This window comes from Corvus moneduloides, chromosome 5 (assembly GCF_009650955.1).
Source record: "Corvus moneduloides isolate bCorMon1 chromosome 5, bCorMon1.pri, whole genome shotgun sequence".
Lineage (NCBI taxonomy): Eukaryota > Metazoa > Chordata > Aves > Passeriformes > Corvidae > Corvus > Corvus moneduloides.
This window is the reverse complement of record NC_045480.1, coordinates 25,772,282-25,790,987: the sequence shown is the minus strand read 5'-3', so window position 1 is coordinate 25,790,987 and position 18,706 is coordinate 25,772,282. Positions and strand designations below refer to the sequence as shown.

The 18,706-nt window shown below is 35.4% G+C and overlaps 1 protein-coding gene across 1 annotated transcript in view; it reads left to right on the top strand.

Annotated features, from left to right (window-relative positions):
* The window catches only part of GABRA2 (gamma-aminobutyric acid type A receptor subunit alpha2), a 64,673-nt gene extending 46,288 nt beyond the window's left edge, over positions 1-18,385 (top strand). Inside the window, exons 9-10 of the mRNA XM_032109042.1 lie at positions 7,066-7,268; positions 11,298-18,385. Coding sequence (XP_031964933.1) covers positions 7,066-7,268; positions 11,298-11,606 — 512 coding nt within the window. The 3' untranslated portion in view covers positions 11,607-18,385. The remainder of the gene's footprint in view (positions 1-7,065; positions 7,269-11,297) is intronic.
* The last annotated feature ends 321 nt before the right edge of the window (positions 18,386-18,706 follow it).

Here is an 18,706-nt window from a genome sequence, read left to right as displayed (position 1 = left end):
TTTTGGAAATAAGTAGTATCTTCACGGCAGCCTGATGCTTAGCTCTCCTGGGGTTTAGTCTAATGTGGATAATGAAGTGTCCTGCTTCAGGATGTCTTGAGGGAAGTGCGTAGGAGGGCTGCAAGAACAGAATCACACCACTCAGTGACACGAATCCTGAAATCTGTTTACTAAGAACGATGGGTTTATTGCAGGCATAGCAGTTCTGTGCTAGTATTTTATTCCTGCCACACAGACATGCACCCTGTGTGCCACTCAGGGCTCTGTCCCCTCCAGGCTATCTTAGCCTGGCACACTGAACCTGGGGAAACAAGACACATCCAGTCTCTGCCTTATGGAGAAGCCTTAGCCCCAGCATGTGGCATTTGCTCCTCAGACTTAGCCTTTTTCATTTCGTTGGACTGGATTTTCCCTGAGGAGCTATTTCTTAACATTCTTCTACACTCTAGATGCGATTGTCAGCATAAGCTGCCAGTGGGCTCTCTAAATCCACCGCCTCAGGTGGATCTCCCAGTCTTTCTCCATACCTACTGGCAGCAGCTGTCACTGGGATTTCTGATATGCTCTGGCCTCTTGCCAAATGTGTTACAAAAATGTGCAGTTAGCCAGAGTTTCAAAACAAAGTTCATCTATTGCTCTTTAGTGGTTTTTGGCTGTACTGAATTATTCTTGTCAGTTAGAGCTGGGCAGGTACACTCAAGTTTCATCTGGGTGATACTTTCAGGTAGACTCCATCCAGTGACACAAGAAGTCCATACTACAGTTAATAAAACAACCTACATTCAGCAGGGAATATAAAAATTGTAGGGGGTATTCCTTTACACTCTTACTGATTATACTTAATTTTTAGTTTTTATATGGAATAGTCGCTTGCTAGATACCCATCTTTGCACTGTATATTAAATATATCCATATTAAAATATAGTTAAACAGAAGTTACTCATTTTTGACAAAGTGTTTTTGAAAATTAATGAAAATCAATGAGAAATTTATTTCAATGACCTTCTTGAGAGCTAAGGACTAACTACTGGAATAGTGTTCCTTTCAAAGAAACATAACTTCTAGTTATTCAAAGCACCATTGAGCATGTATTATTTCAAGGGTGAAAGAAGTTACTTTTCTTTTCCCTTTCTATTCACTTGCAATGTAATCTCAAGTTCTAGGCTAACATTAAGGGATTGATACAATGAGGCTTATTTTATAGTTGAGCTCTTTAATCCCTTTACTTTATGGTATCTATTTAATACTGTTGACCTACCCTATCCCAAATGAATTATGGCCTAATGCTATATTGCTTCAACTTTGCTTTAAATTATCAGAAGATGGAAGTTTTGTCATCGTTGATTAAATGAGTCTTGAATCTGTTTTCTCTAGCAGATAAATCTGATTGCATTCTTAGTGAAAGAGGATAAGCCTGGTTCATAATGCCTTCGTTTAGTGCAAGATTACAATCTGTTTCATTTAGTAATGTGTTTATTGTTATGCATTTAGTGTCAACAATATTAGCAAAACTAATCTTGTACAGCTTATTGGATTCTTGCTTCATTTTTAATGGGTCATAGCATTTGGAAGCATCACATGTATTTGAATAGCAGCATTAGATGCAGGTGACAGTAAGTCAGAAATTAGTTTTCTTAGTGCTATAGTTATCTATGTTTTAACTCACCTGGAGTGTCAATGAAAATGACAAAACAAATGTAGTTAGGTATATGTTCTTTTCTAAGTGAAGCAGGAAAGAACAAAAATTAGTCTTATTATTTAGTATATTGTCCAAAATGCAGAATTTTAGATTCACATAGTTATGTTCTTTTGTCAGTTCACTGTGATAATTTTATTGTTACTCTGAGTTGCTGTGTCTGTTTTCACTTGTTCTTGATGTGGGTCCTTTCCATGGGGTGCAGTGCTCCAGCAACAGACTGATCCAGCATGGTCCCCTGTGGAGTGACTGGTCCTGCCGGAAGCCAGCTCCAGCACAGGTTTTGCATAGTGTCAAAGCCTCCTTCAGGCATTCAACTCTTCTTTTATGGGGTCCTCCGTGGGCTGGAGGTTGATCTCTGCTCCACCTTGGACCTCTCTGTGAGCTGCAGGGGCACAGCTGCTTCACCATGGTTTTTACCACAGGCTGCAGGGGGATCTCTCCTCTGGTACCTGGAGCAGCTCCTCCCTCTCCTTCTCCACTGACCTGGGTGTCTGCAGAGCTGTTTCTGTCACATATTCTCACTTGTCTTCTCTGGCTGCAGTTGCTTCTGCTTAATATCTTTTTTTCTCCATCTTAAATATGTCATCCTGGAGGCACTGCCAGTGTTGTTGTTGGCCTTGGCCTTGGTCAGCAGTGGTGGATCTCTCTTGAAGCTGTCTGGAATTGGATCTCTGAGACATGCGGGAAACTCCTGGAAGGTTCTCACAGAAGCCATTGCTGTAGCTCCTCACTACCAAAACCTTGCCATACAAACCCAAAGCAACTTTATAATTGTGACACTACAGAAAGAGGAACCCAAGAAAAGTTCAGATTTGTTCTCTGGTTATTTTTACAAGGGAATTGAATAATAGAGACCCGTCCTTTTCAACAGTTCTATATATACAAAGTACCTTTTCCCACTTCATTGAAAAAAATCTCAACTGTCTTTATTCTTCTCTCCTTTCACATGCTGCAGATTATCTTTTGTGCCTTTAGACATATCCTACTACTCACATATTTCTGTATATAATTTCTTAATTGGGGATTTCTGCTAAATGTAGATATAATAATATAATGGTGGACAGTGAAAAACTAGCCCTGAGTAAGAGACTGAGCTGGCTGCAAACAAACTAGTATGTCTCCTCAGCTCACTGATGTGTGAAGACACTAGCTCATATTGCAGTGGTGGCATAATTGCATGCAACTTTTACTGGAGTTGGGGTAAATAGCGCTTGCCATTCGGCTTTGGGAATAAGCTTGTCTGTTGCTCAATGGGAAATTGTGTTCCACTGCTCAGTATTGATACAGTGAAGCAGCATGGTAGCAACCTCACCATATGGATATGTAGCTTACGCAACTGATTGAATTCAACTCTTCTAGAAACAGATGATGTTACGGTTCTTGCCTCCCAAGCTATTTAAAAAGGGTGGTTTGTTGTTCTTTTAGTAAAAAGGGTAGACAAAGTGCTTGAGCTATTTTCTGTAATCTTTCTTTCAATCGTTGTTCAGACGCACCTCCTGGTGTTCGAGCAAAATCATGGTACACTCCTTTTGTATTGCATTTTCTAGTAGCACATACACATTGAGTAAATAAAAGCAAACAACATAGTGGGTAGCCAAATGTTGTGGTGCAATACTTTAATATCATGCTGCATCCAGAATTTTCAAGCTTTTGTTTACAGCTTTAACCAGTTGCTCTTGGAGTGATAAAATGAAGTAGTAATCTGTATCTTTGAAATGGTCAAAAGTCTTTTCTTTCTGCTGTTATTTGTATTTATGAATCTATTTGGGTTTTGGATCAGGTTGGGATATCTAATTACCAAACAAATTTGCACTTGCTGTTAAAAAAAGTAGAACAATGAAATTACTTTCCTAAATTAAAAATAAAGTAATTTATCAATCCTTTTGTGGTATGTTCTTCAACCATTATGTGTAACTTTGCAAACTTCTGTGATAAAATGATAAAATAGTGGGACGAGTAGCCTGAAATTATAAGAAATAGAGCACATTTTAAACCTTTTGTACAAATTATTTGCTAGGATGCAGTGCCTCTTTATTACAGAAATGTCCTTTGGTAACTCATTAATTAGGCCTTTCACTTTCAAAGAAGGTATCTACATTCTAGCACAAAAAGGCTAGGATATGTTTAGTTGACTAACATCTCTTCAAATTAGAAAAATCAGACAATACACAAAAGGTGAAATTAGGGTCCAAAAATTTGTCCCTGTCAAGGAGTTGCCTGACTTTTGCACACAAATGTGGGCATAAAGTAGTCATCATAACAGATTTTAACTTTAATATATATGTGCTAGCTCCTCCAATTTCCACCCTATGCTTTTAGTTAGACATTTCTAGTTTTTCAGGTTACCTCTTCCACTGTTATAAGCATAACAGAGCTGGTGTTTTCCAGAGAGGTGAGTTTAGTGCCAGTGAAAAGTGTTGAATTTGCAGCTCTGGAGATGGATTTTCTCTCTCTAGTAAGCAAATGCCATTTCAAAAGCAGCACCATAAAAAAAAATTCCCAGGCAATCAAATAGCTCCAGTCTTGGCTTGAATGGATAAACCTGTAGTGACAGAAGATATTTAGCTTTATAGCCATGCACTGCTGAGTACAAACCTTGTAAGGATGTTTACTGTCAAGTAAAAAATGCTTGGTCTGCTTTGGAGAAAGGAAATGTCAACGGTTTATTTTTTGGATCTTTTTCAAAGACAAATTGATGCTCATGGTCCCTTACAAAATAATACCTGACCATCTCTTCTGGCATCAATTCAGTTGCCACATCTGCTGGGTGCTGGGCTATAGAAGATGGTTCTTGATCTGTATGTAAACTGTGGTTTTTTCCTACATCATAGTGAGATATCATGCAGTTTTTACATAGACTTTTAAATATTTTTTTGACTACTTCATTATAGGGGTGAAAATCTACTCACTGTTTTTTATACCAATTTTAGTTCACTAGTGCTATGAATTAGATAAGCAATGAGGAATGCTTTTGATCTGGTATTTTAAGTTAAATCTTTGTGAAATAAATGAGGTTTTTTTTTACAAGTTGACCATGTTCTTCCACATTAATAATTTTTCAGTCCTCTCAGGTTTAGCAGTGGCAAGGAGGCAGGTTATTTCCATTCAGTCCTTTTTCATAAAGAAGGCTTGATAATACTGATTTTTTCAAATTAACTATAATGTGCAAAATCATCTGTCTTTTCTCTGCAGAATAATAGCAATATAAAAGGACTAGAGAATCCTAAACTGACAAGTATTACAGATTAAATTTTCTGTCCAATTTTTTCCCATTCAGTTCAGCTTAAATAACTGTGGTGGCTTGAACATCACTGAATTTATAGAGTGAAGGAATAAATGGAATAAATAAATAAATGGAAGCATGTTGACAGTGTGCTGCTTGATTAGCATTTGGGTCACAAAGTGGTCTTGCCGATCTTTTTAGAGAAACTGGCAAGTGGTAGCAAGATGCAAGATATAAATTCACAGTGTTTTAACTGATACTAGGAAAGGTCAGCAGTAAATCTTACATCAGATTTCTGAAGAAGTCAATAGGGTTTCTAGAAGATTAATTAATTCTATAAAGTGGGACTTAAACAGAGTGGTACCTTAGCAACTGTATATATTTACATGTGGATAAGGTCACCTTATATCTGAGAAACATTCACTTTACTGATACTTCTGTATAATTATAATGATTTATCCGCAGCTCAGGACCAGTGTTAAAATTTACATGTGATAATTTTAAATGTAAGAGAGGCTGTCTTTTCTCTGAGCTGCTGAAAATAATTAAGCTGTATGTTGTGTAAGTGTTAGGAGAGACTAGGTTCTTTACAAAATATATTTTGTCTACGCATTTTCATCTGGTACAGTTGATAGCTGCTTCCTTTTCATTGTATAGTCTAGTAGATTCCATCAGTGTCATGGCTGATTCCAGGCCAAATCCACTTCTTTAATTTATGGTGGCTGAGAAACAGCAATTAGAGATTTATGTTTGCTGAGGCGTCTTGATACTGTGTGACTCAGCAGGATGCTTCCGTGCCTTGTTTTCCCTGCTGCACAGACCTTTGGAAGCACTGAGGCTGAGTCCATATAGCTTTGCTTTGTCACCCTTTTTAGCACCTTCAGAGATGGAGATTCTTTACTGGAGGGATGAAAATTTGTGAAGCCTGAGGAGGTCTCAGTAGATGTAATTGCTGCCTCTCTTCCCTTTCACACAGTGGTTAAAATTGCTTCTCTTGTAGCAGAAGGAAAATCAGAGCTATGTCAATCCCCCAGAACCCAGGTGACAGATTGCTGACATCAGATCTGGCTTAGGGAAAGTGACTTTACTTTCTCTTGGGAAGCCTCCTACAAGAATTTTATGAGTGTGTATTTGTTGAAGCTGTGATGTGCTGTTACTAATATTTCTGCCATGGCATCTCCTTTGCCTGTCATAGTGAAGTGTAGGTTTGCTGATCTGTGCTAAGTATATCACTTTGTGTCACTTTTAATTCTGGAGATGTACTTAATGGTGTGCCACAAAGGGAATAGTTTAGTTTGTCTAAGTGTGATTCAGCCTGAGGTGGGAGAACTGATTTACTTAAGGAATGGAGACTGTGTTTATGGCTGTGGGTTTCTGCTTGCTAAATCTGATTCAGAAAAATGTTCTTCTCTTCCTTTCCTCCCATGTATATTCTTTCTGGATTCTTTTGGGAGGCTTTTTTTTTTTTTTTACTGGGTCCTCATTATGTAAAAAGTACTGCAAACTTCTTTTAGTAACTGCCACAGTGAATGAACAGTCTTCCTGGATCACCAGCTCTTGTTTTCTGACACATAATACAGTTATAATAATCTGTCATTTCAAATCAATGCTGTTCTAGAAAACAATCCACGTTACCTGAATGAAAACTTACCCTGTTTATGTCTTCAACTATTAGTTAGACAGCTACTGTAAAAAAAAAAAAATTCTCATAACAAAAGTGTATTTGTGTGGTAATTTCAGTAAATATGGGTGCCAGACCTGCAGCCATTGCAAAGAAGCCAGCTACCAAGCATTAACATATTAATCATTATCACTCTAATGTTGCTAAATATCATGAATCCATTAAGAATTGTTAATTTTGTTCCTTACCTGCCCTGATAGGTTAAAATAAATACATATTTTCTGTAAGTAAGATCATCAGCTCATTAAAAAAGGGAAGTTTAGACAAGAAATTGAACTGAAATTACTTCAAAGGAAAATCCAGATACAACCTTTAATATAATTGTAGCAATGTTTGTCACCAACTTAGATAAAAAAACATTAATTGTTTCAAAATCATACCTTAATATTTTTTGGTTTATTTTTGCTAACATTCAAAATCCAAGTGAAATTGTTGATGTTCTGTTTTTGTGTCCCCTTGCAGGAGTAACAACTGTGTTGACAATGACAACACTAAGCATCAGTGCTCGAAATTCACTCCCCAAAGTAGCATATGCAACAGCTATGGATTGGTTTATTGCTGTTTGTTATGCATTTGTATTCTCTGCATTAATTGAATTTGCAACTGTAAATTATTTCACAAAACGAGGATGGGCCTGGGATGGAAAAAGTGTAGTGAATGATAAGGTAAGTCCTAAGGAAATAGTCCTATTTCTAGTCAATTTCCTAAACCAGCTCTAATATATTGTTTTGATATATTGCAATATATAAAAAAATAAAAAGATGCTTTAAATCAAAAGAATGTAGATGTATTTTCTGTCCTGAACAGAAATATATCCACTCCTTTTGTAGCTAATCTTACTTGGTTTCACTAATCCAGATTTAGTTATCAAGAACTTTTTTTTTTTTGGGAACTGCCTTGTCTTGTTTTTTGACTCCTCAGTTACAACTGTTTATCTGGTTATTCATGAAATTTAATCCAGATTATATTGGTTGATCACTTTTTAAATTTTTTTAAATTCAATTGAGATGGAAATAAGAAAAAAACCCCCAGAAATATATAATGTATATTAATCTTCATGGTACATAAGGTTTAGGAAAACAAATTAATGTCCATATATGTAAGGACCATGAATAACAAAATCTAGAGCTTCTGAGCATTTCCAGTGTTCTGAATCCTATCCCTAATCATAGGTAAACATTAATTTTAAAACTAATTTAGATAGCAAATGTACAAAATTCTTCACCTATGATGTATTGATGCTTTGAGTACACAGAAACACAGTCACACCTTAATTTTCTGGTCTTTATAGTGGTGTAGCCATGATAACATGAAGAAGTTTTAATCTGATAGAATTTCTCATTTCATGAAAAGAATGAACTGGTGATACACCTAAATTTGTGTATTTGCAGTTTAGAATTGGAATAACACAGAAAAAATATTAAAGCTCACTTGTTTTGACTGACTTAATATGTTATATAATTTTGTCCTTTCCCAGTCCTTGATTTTACCAATGAAAACAGATTTCTTCTGACAAATACATAGATTTCTGTGATTCTTCTTAAAATTAGGATAGAATTTTATTTGCTTCCTAAATGATTATAGTAAATGTGAAGCAGGATTCATTAACTGATTTCTCATCATTTCGAATGCATAAAGAAGCAAAATGTTCAGTCAATAGTAAAGAAGAATTAGAGGAAATGTACATTCTTCATGATTCCCTGTAACTTCTGGAATGGCATGAACTATCCATAACTTCAGGATCTGTTACCTCCTGCTAGAGGTAGATACCAAATTACTGCAAGTTTATCATCATGTCATGAGTGAAGCTTTTCAGACTGGCACATTTGCCCTGGCATTGTAAGAATGTAGAGAGCCCTTACAAACTCTCTGATCATCCTTTGTTTATTCCTTTAAAGTTGTACAACAGTGTTGTCTCATGATCTTAGGAGTGGCAACTGTTTAACAGCTAGGCAGTATTCCTTCCCTAGGAGTGACAATATTATCCATTACATTCTAAGATTTACATACCATTCACATGTCCAGTTCTCTACTTTCTTCAAACTGACTTAACAAAACCCTAAGCTTTTAACATAGTCATAGTTTCTCATACAAAAATATGGTTCAGCTTTATTATGCAGGTCTCATTAATGGTATTACAGATACCTTTTAAAAACGCTAATTGTGTCTGAAAGGAGGGACTTATAGATGAATTAAAGTGTTCCGCATAATTTGATTTGGTAATTTGCTCTTTTTTCTTGCTGAATGCATCTGTACACCTAAAGCCAGGCTTACTCTTCACCAGTTAGAATGAAATATGTTTCCTCAGTGACAGTCATCTGTATTCACATTATATGCAAATTCTTGTCTAAGTGCTGTTGACATGGAATTTGTCTCACAGGAAAGCAGGTGCAGGAACAAGCTACATATTTGATCAACTGTTTTCCACACTCCAGTCAATAAGGAACAATGCTGAATTCCCAACTGATTCCCAGATTCTCTTTTTATGTGACACCATCTCCTAAGACAAGGCACCTAAGACAAGGCATTTTGGGCACAACATCTAACCATGAAGATCTTACCAAGATTTTTAGATGGCCCAGATAAATATCAAATTGGATGTAATTTAAAACCACAATTGCAAATGGAGTAGATGCCTCCCAGTGGAAGTAAAAAATTGAAATGCACGTGTATGAGAAATGTCACAAGAATTCTCTTACTTGTGTCACTTCCATTAGATTAAAAATCAAAACAAACCAATACAGCAGCTGATGATTTCTTATATGATCCAGAAGTTAACTATTTCTTCATCTGCTTAATTCTGTATTTCGTGGAAGAGATGGACTAAATCTATTATTTATTTGCTTGTCTCTAAATTATATACATATATTTTAAATGACATAATATTATTGTATTGTATTTTATATATAAATAATATATGTTATATCTATTTAAATAATATATATTGCTTCCTGAGAAACTGCCTCCCATTCTTTCCTGTAGGTTATTAGAAATTCCTCAGTTTGAGATTGCTGCAAAGCACTGGATCAATTTATAGCATTATAGTTTTATTGCAGAGCTAGTTTGTGAACCTATGTAGAGGTCTAAAACCCCAAGCCTGAATTCACTCCCTAACATCCCTGTGTCCATGTGTACACATGGACTCTCCATTGAACTGCCCCTGGTTAAAGTTTAGCCCTTCGAAAGCGTACACAATCCTATAACAACACAGAATTGGTGGAGTTTGGACTTGATCTCTGGAGATCATCAAATTTATCTCCCCTAGTGCAAGCAGGGTCAGCTAGGGGTGGGTGCTCAGGGTCATTGTCAAGATATTTTTTTTAATATCTTTGAAGATGAAGGTTTCACAGCCTCTCTACGTTACCTGTGCCAGTGCTAGGTCATGCTCACAGTAAAAGTTGGAAGGTTTTTTATATTTAAGTGGAATATTCCGTATTTCATTTTGTGCTCATTGCTTCTTGTTCTTCCACTAGATTTCACTGGGAAAAGTCTTATATCTTCTTTATTCTCTCCCATCAGATATTTATATACATTGATAAGATTGCCCCTGAGCCTTCTCTTTTCCAGGCTGAACAGTCCTAGCTCTCTCGGCCTTTTATATTTCAGATGCCTCAGGCTTTAAATCATCTCTGTGGTCCTTCACTAGACTAGTTTCATTACATCCATGTCTCTCTTGAACTTGGAAGCACAGAATTGGATCCAGCACTCCAGATGTGCCTCACCAGAGCTGAGTTGAGGGGAATGATCCCTTCCCTTGCTTGGCTGGGAACACTCTCTGTAATGCAGCCCAGGAGGCTGTTGGCCTTTGTTTCTGTGAGGGCTCATTGCTGGCTTGTGTTAACCTTGGTGGCCACCCAGACCCCCAGGCTTTTTCTACAAAGCTGCTTTCCAACCCATTAGCCTCAACCTGCAGTGGTGCATAGCTTATTCCTCCCCAGGTGCAGGACTTAAATTGCCTTTTTCTGAGCATCATTAAATTATTTTAATTCCATCCCACTCTTCTTCTACAGTTTTTTAGGTTCTTATTCCTGTTTTCATCATTGTTATGCATTTTTTAAAACAATAATCTATGAATAACCCTAGAAATAGTTCTAGGGCTAAATCTCAACTCAGTTCTACAACTATCAGTCTGGAGTCCTTAATTCACTTGCAATCTCTTCCTGATCTTTCTGTATGTGTGTCTATGTATATATATGTGTAAACACATTTCTCCAGAGTCTCTAAAAAGGGTACACCCTTAACTGAAATTCATTTATTTATTAGTGGTATGTTATGACATGTCCAAATAATAGTGATGTTAGTTTTATGTGAGAAAGGTGGCCTAATTTTAATTTTACTACAATGACGGATAATTTTCACAGAAAACATTGTAAAGACCTTGCAATTCTATTGTAAGGAGATAGATGCAAAGCCACTACAGAAAGACCAACTCTTTTCCAGTTATGCTTACAATCACAGTAACAGAGACTTCTTCACATAACTTTGGTTGGGCATTTGATGGTGCAAGAGCAATCTTATGTCACCTCAACCTTCTTTTTGGATAGACTGGAAATGTCTTTCTTTATATCTGAATTTTTCAGTATGGTACTATTTTAATATGCTCACTTGTTTCTTTTACTTTTGAAATTATTTTTTACTAAGTCTATTCTGGCAAATATACATGAAATATTTAACTTCCTGCTGTCTTCCAATAGAAAAAAGAAAAAGCATCTGTCATTAAGAAAAACAATGCCTATGCAGTGGCTGTTGCCAACTATGCTCCAAATATTACCAAGGACTCAGTGCTACCAACCATCTCCAAGAGCGCTACAACTGCAGAACCCAACAAGGCAAAACCAGAAGCGAAGCCACAAGAAGCGAAGAAGACATTCAACAGTGTTAGCAAAATTGACAGAATGTCTAGAATAGTGTTTCCAGTCTTATTTGGTACTTTTAATTTAGTGTATTGGGCTACATATTTAAACAGGGAGCCTGTCTTACTTGGCTTTGCGCCATCAACCTAAAAGCTGACTTGCACTGAGGACTTCAAGCATCATTCTAATCAGATAGGTTGTTCGCTATGTACAGTCCGACTAATAACTGCTAATCTGTGAACCATTATGTACAGTGTGTATATAAATGTCTTGTCTGTGTGTCTCCAAAGGAGGGACACAGCGTTAATTCATGGGTCTGTAAACAGATAGCACCCATGGCAAATACAGCCAGCTCTTTAAAAGTTAAACCCAGGGGACTTCTGTTAAACTAGGATTCAAATATACAGAATTATATTCTCTCCGTACAATGAAATGAAGATGTGATCCTACATGATTATTTAGGAACAGTATTTTTTTAATTTAAAGTTAAAATATTTTTCTATAAAGGAACTAATTCTACTTTAGTGAAAGAAACTGTCATTTAAAAAAGTGATTTTTTTAAAAAGGTGTAATTGTTTCATACAATAGCAGTACCCATGTACATAACAGAGTACGGAGGTCGTGCAGTTCTGCTCTTCACAAACATTCTGGATACTAGTTAGATTGAAGAGGTAGTAAACACTACTATATGGCAAAAGCCACAAGTTTCTTGCTTTTGTCCTCTTTGAAGTTTTTAATAAATTAATCTAATTGATTTCAGGGAAAAGGGTTAATCAAGTTCAGTATCAACCAACTTCTGCTAGTGAGATACTTGTTCTTTTCACTGTTTTATTTATTTGATGTTACTAAGCTGGGTTGTCTGGTTCAGCAAAGCAGGATTTTATTTTTATTTTTGATTTTGTTCTTAATTGGATTATTTTCAGGTTTATAAAAGCACTCAGAAATCTTTCAGGGTTAAGTTTATCAGTAATATAATATACTTTTTTTCTTTGTTTAATGTTTTCCTAAAGCCTGCCATTAAAATATTTACCTGTATTTGTCCCAGGAAGCACTGTTTTCAAGAGAGACAAGAACCATGATTTAATTTCAGGAAATTGTCCATAAAATAAAAATTACTGCTGCTTTTGTAAATTGCAACTTTACATTTCGCTGACATAACTTTACAACAACTTTGTATACTAGAAATGATTTTGCTAAGATTTGAATGTTATTTTTTTAATAAAAGGTCATGCATCATCAGTAGGCATCAACTGTATTTCATATACACAAATCTAACAAAATTGGATCTGTCATTGGCAATTTTATAAGAACATTTAATACTATCAGTAAAATTGTTTTTCATCTGAGCCTTTGCAAAGATTCTTTATGCCCCTAAAGGCCTGGTAAATCATAACATGAATAATAATTGTGTACTGTATTTAGATTTTAGTATACTTGGCCAATCAAAAATATTTTGATTCACACATACATTAGCAGTTATTAGTTGACCTTTAAAAAAGATACACCTTTATGATGATGTCTTCTAGTAGAGACATATGTAGTCGTATAGTGTCATTTATTGCAGTTTTGTACAGTAACTTGAGTATAGTGCATAAAATAGATATGTTCAAAGTTTAAAAAAAGTTGTACAAATATTTCTAAAATCAAATAAAAGAGTATCTTAAGACATGGAAATGTGCTAAAAACAACGAAGAGAAACACTGCTTTCTTTTGCTGTTTTATTTTCTTGCTTTTTCTTTGCTTTTGATGTGATTCTGTTTTGTACTTTGTGTGACAGTTTAGATGCCAAGGTCACAAATGCATATTATAAATAGAATTAATAGTTAAGACAGAGTTGACATCAGTAAAATAAAGACATTTAGTAGGTTATAAAAGAAAGGGAGAAGCATGGGCAAGGTGTGTATCCCTTGAATTTCCTGTAATTAAACTGTCAGACTAAACCTTTCTCATCAACAGTAGCTTAAAAATGAGCACTTTACTCAGAACATTAAAATAAAAATATCCTTATTTTCATATATATTTATATGTAAATGTAGATCTTCCATGTAACATGGAGATGTGTGCAATAGTGTGATTATGAACAAAAGGCTAGAAGGCAAGCAATAAAAAAAAGGGTTTTTTCATGGTACAAGCATACATTTTTAAAATGTTTCATTTGTAAATTATAAATTTTCCCTTCAACATCACATTGTCCAGGTATGAATAAATATATAAATATGTACATATGTACAAATAATTGTAAATATTAGGACTGTAGAAAAATCCCTTCACTTTTAACTCTGTTTTTGGAAAAGGGCTCTGACTGTATAGTTTAATGGAAGCCCCTGCTAAAATGCTCTTGAACTTGAATAGCTCGATTATGTTTTCTGTGGCTGAGGTCTCCTTCCTGTGACCTAGTGAGAGTTCTTACCTTATGTTCACATCAGCAAGATCTAGGGACCCTCCAAACCTCACCAGACTGGGGTATGAGAAACAGAGGTTTGTTTTTCACCCTTGGCTACATCCCAGGTACTCAAACCCTTCACAGTGCTGAAACTGTTGTGTATTTCTCCAAGCACGACACTGTATAGTCAGAACTCTCCCCATGCCAAATATGAGTGTGCTCAGTCATGTCAAATTACCTGATAAGGAAGGGTTTTGCATCCTTATCCAAGAATGGACCTCCTCAAAGGTTTTTAAAAATAAAGTCTTCTCCAACAAGGCTTGTCTGGAAAATAACATCTGAGTAACTCAGAGCTGCATGCAAAAAGCATATCTTCAGTTTGCACAAGAAGCCCGATGCTGTCTCTTGTTAGTCAGCTCTGCTGCTACCACTTTTATTGGGTACAACCATTTTTTCACTCACTGACCCTTTTCTCTACACTTGCTTGAGTTGGTAGAAAAAAAAGGTGTTTCTCACATGCTAAAGTTACATTTATTGCCCACTTACATAGAAAAGTAGGCATACTATATAAACTCATTTAAAAAAAAACATTTAAAATATTTACATGCAGTTATTGTGGGCATCAGCAAGGCTTTTAAATGGGCATGCACCAGAAAATTTAGTTAGTTGTTCTACATTAAAGCAAACTCCTTCTAGGGAAGAAGGAGTATGCTTTACTGTTTCACTGCTGAAACATTTACAGTGGCCCAACTGAGTACACATAAGTTGCAAATTTGTAGGACTTCCAACTGGATAAATGAATATAAATGTAAATATTTACGTGAATGGGAGCCTCGTGCAAAGGATACCAGAATACAAGAGTTAGGCCTTATTTTCATTTAGAATGAATCTGTGTCGTTTCATTTAGTATAGAATCTGTGTCTGGGATTTTAAAGCTAATGTCACAAATTTACGTGCCAAATATCTAGAGGTTTCATATAATTTGAGTAAAACTTGCAGGTCTTAAAAAAGTGGGGAGAATGAGTGAGAAAATGCAAGTCACTTCTCTATCAAAGACTTGCACATGGAATCTGCCAGTGAATTTTTTGGTTGACATATTAATCTAATTTACTTCTCCCATTATTCTTGGGTCAGCGTGTCATATTTTATGGCTTAAGAAATTATTAAAATAAATACAAAGATAAAACATTGTGGTAAAGTTAGATTGGAATTACAGTAATTCTAAATTAAGTTTATGAAATAGGCTTCCAGTGTAGTACTGGGGCACATACTTCTGGATGCATGTGTCAGTTAATTTAACAGTAATTTATAAATCAGCATGAAAACTAGAGATCAGCACAGTTTATCAGCCAGAGTTGTCTGCTGGAGATGTTGTGGCAGAAGAGTGGCTTTGAAACTTCTCAGTTATGCTGTGGCCAATTAAATTACCTTCACCTGCCATATCTGGGCTAATTCAACTTGTTAAATGCTGCATTGTTGAGCATCTTTTAAAAAAATATTATGGTAGGTGTTCTGAGATATGAGCTTTAGTTTGGGAGACTACTCATACCACTGAACATTATTCTAAATTAAGGAGCCAATTTGCCCATATAGTCACAGGAAAGAGCATCTAGACACCAAACAGGAGCCTTACTGAATCACCTTCTCTTCCCAGTGATTACAGATAACATACAGGGTAGTGAGACTTTTCAAAAGTGACCAAAATCTGCCTGCACGAAATCAACCAGAAGCAGCAGGGAGGAGGTAGGGGTGTATGGGGGAGGAAAAGAGAAAAGAGAACACACAAATGGCTTTGTTACCATGGCAGTGGAATGTGAGATAACTGAGGAAGAAGTCACTGAGGGAGGTAATGTGTATTTTTGTTTCTGAGCCTTCATTGCCACATTTGAGTTGTGGGACAGTAACTTCTAGAGCACATAAACTGGAAATACTTGTATAATTCTGCTGAACTTGGGGGACATGAGTTGTGCCTTTGAAAGTACTGACAGCTTTGAGAAAAGACCATGCAATGCTGTGTGTCTCCTGCTGTTTGGGACATCTTGGGTGGAGGCAGAAAAGAAGCTTCAGAAATTAAGTAGAATTTTGTTAATTCTACACTTTGTTTTCTTAAGAAGCGTGGCTTTCACTTAAGCACAGAGAGTCAGCATTCCTCCTCCATACCTCTCATTCCTATTGTGAAAGCTTTGTAGTGCACAAGTTTTGCCTTGGCCTTCACAAAATAGATGAAGTCTATGCTGCTGAACGTTTCCATTTCTAACAAATTTGCATGAAAGATTATTTGAATGTGGATACGAAGCTATCATCATCTATGCCCGATTATGTGTAGACACATAATGCTAAAATTTATAAAGCCATGCAATGAGTTTAGAAGTAGAGGAAGAAAACATTTTAAAATAAACCCAGTAATTTAAATAGCTTCATTTAAAAAACACAGAATATGATAATTGTACAAATGTCTAAACATATCTAAATAGAGTGTGGTATAATTTCATGTCACATGTAAAGTTTTTGTCTTAAACACATTAAAATGCCAAAATACTTAGGTGAAATTATGTGAAAGTCAGTTCACACTTCAGCCTTGAGTAAAGGCAATTGTCCTTTATAAAGCAGTGATAGGATTCCTTCCATCTTCTCCCAGCAACAGTGAAGCTCCTGCTAGAAAGCTCTTTTTGTGCAAAACAACTTCAAGTTACGTCCCTTTAATATCTCAATTTTTCTTTTTTCTTTTTAGTCAAGGAAACTTCCTCCACCTCATTTCTCTAGATGACCCAAACTCCCTAACAAATAGAACTTTTAATTATTTTCTAAATCCAATTATTAATTACAGCCATCTGAGTATCAGTGAGGAACTTTAGGTCTTTAGTACTAGAAGTTAGAGGCTCAAAACTTTGTTTCAATATACGGCTTTTGTTAATCACATAAAATGTTTTTTTTTCCCTCTACTTTAAACCACTTAATTTTCTAGATTCAGATCTTTCTCAGTGAATCTTTTAACTCATGTTTTTGGAGTCTGTGATTATATCTTACTGGAAAAAGGACAAACTTTGAGGGCTTGACATCTCTGATGGAGATCAGGGCAAAATTTGTACTGAATTTAAAATAAAACTTGTCCACATCCTCATCATATTTATCAATGAAGTAGGTAAGGACTTTTACAGAAGAGGAGTACACCTAACAGTACACCTGGGCTCTCCTTTGGATATGGGTTGTCAGTTCTTTAATCCATGAAAATAAGCCCTTAAAAGAAGTGTCAACCATACTGAAATATAGGAGTTTATGTCTGGTTTATTCTTGGTATTTATTAATGCGCTTTAAGAATATTGTGAAAGTGCTGTAAGTTAGGATGAGGTGATAACACTAACAAAAATGAATTTGGAGGATATTTTAAAATATGCAAGATGATGTATACTCTTCCTCTAGTTGGAGTTGGAGTCTACATAAATATATATGATTATATTTTTATTGTTGGATAATTTAAAACTTCTATTTTGCTTTCAAATTTTAATTCTTTACATAACATTGTGAATACTTCACTTGATAAGGTGTTCTGGAGTGTTTCCTTACGCATTCAAGGTTTTTAATGACTGCAATGACTGCTTTCATTCATCTGATATTAAAAGAGGTGAGCTTCAACGGGTTGAAGAGTTATATTTTTTTTCCAATACTTCATCCATCAAACTATGCCATTGAGGATGGATAGAAATAGTGAATGGAACAAGATATTACTTTGATCAACTGCTTTTGATATTCTTTATTAGATGTTCATTTTGGCTGACTTTATCAGTTTATAGGCTACTGTAGCTTAGCAATAGCACGGAATGCAATGCAGTATTTTACATCTATTAGAATACATATGCACCGTATCTATAAACTGTTAAAAAATCAGTTCCTAAACTGCACCCCTTCACCCTCTCCCCTCCAAATAGTCACTTTATTAAGAAACAATTGAAGGCACTTTAATTTTAATGGAAGTGATTACACTAAATGTTGTTATATTTGATTGAAAAAAATAGTAAAAATGAAGTGGGCTGTGAGTCATACATGTTGCGATTTCTCAGCTGGGCTGGAGTCAGAAAACATTTATGCATTGTATGACAAATCTACTTTAGTGAGTCACTTAGATGTGAAAGTGTATAGGACTTGGAAAACATGCACTCCCAGTATATTAAAAAGAAATAAGGAAATGGGAAGAATGAAACCAATCACTTTAAAATTAAACACCAATCAGATATGCACAGTAAGAAACTGCATGATAAATGTAAGTATACTTAACCTTGAACATCAATGTAATAAAATCTGCTGGGTGACAGTTTACTTATTTAGTAGGCTTCATAGTTATAAATAATTAAAGAGGATGATAATATTCTGTAATTTGTGACCTTGTTTTAACTGGGAAAATTGTTACTTTTCTAAAATGTAAAAGAAATAACTGGATTTATGTTTGAATGTGTCACTGCTTGCTGTTGAAGAATATTTATTAACCACATGCAAAATATTGCTTAACATTATCTTTTTGTACTTCTTATTAAAGTTAATTTAAATATAGCACATTTTGTATTTTTGTTTTTAATGCTTTGACAGCACAAATATTTAATTCCCTTCATGTCTTTTCTCTTAGGACTTGTGTGTGGGTTTTTCATTTTCTTGTTTTCAGACAACCCATTACAGCCTCTATGAAGGTGCTTTTTTATTAAAGACAGTATTTCCCAGAGGAAACAAACAATACATTGGAAAGGAAATATTCTTCAGCTTGGTGAGAGTTTAACAGGTTTCCTATTTATATAATGAGAATACACTCATGTATTCATATTACAAATGACAATGTTTCATGTTTTCTGAAGGTTATAAAACATATTGCCGCTGGGTA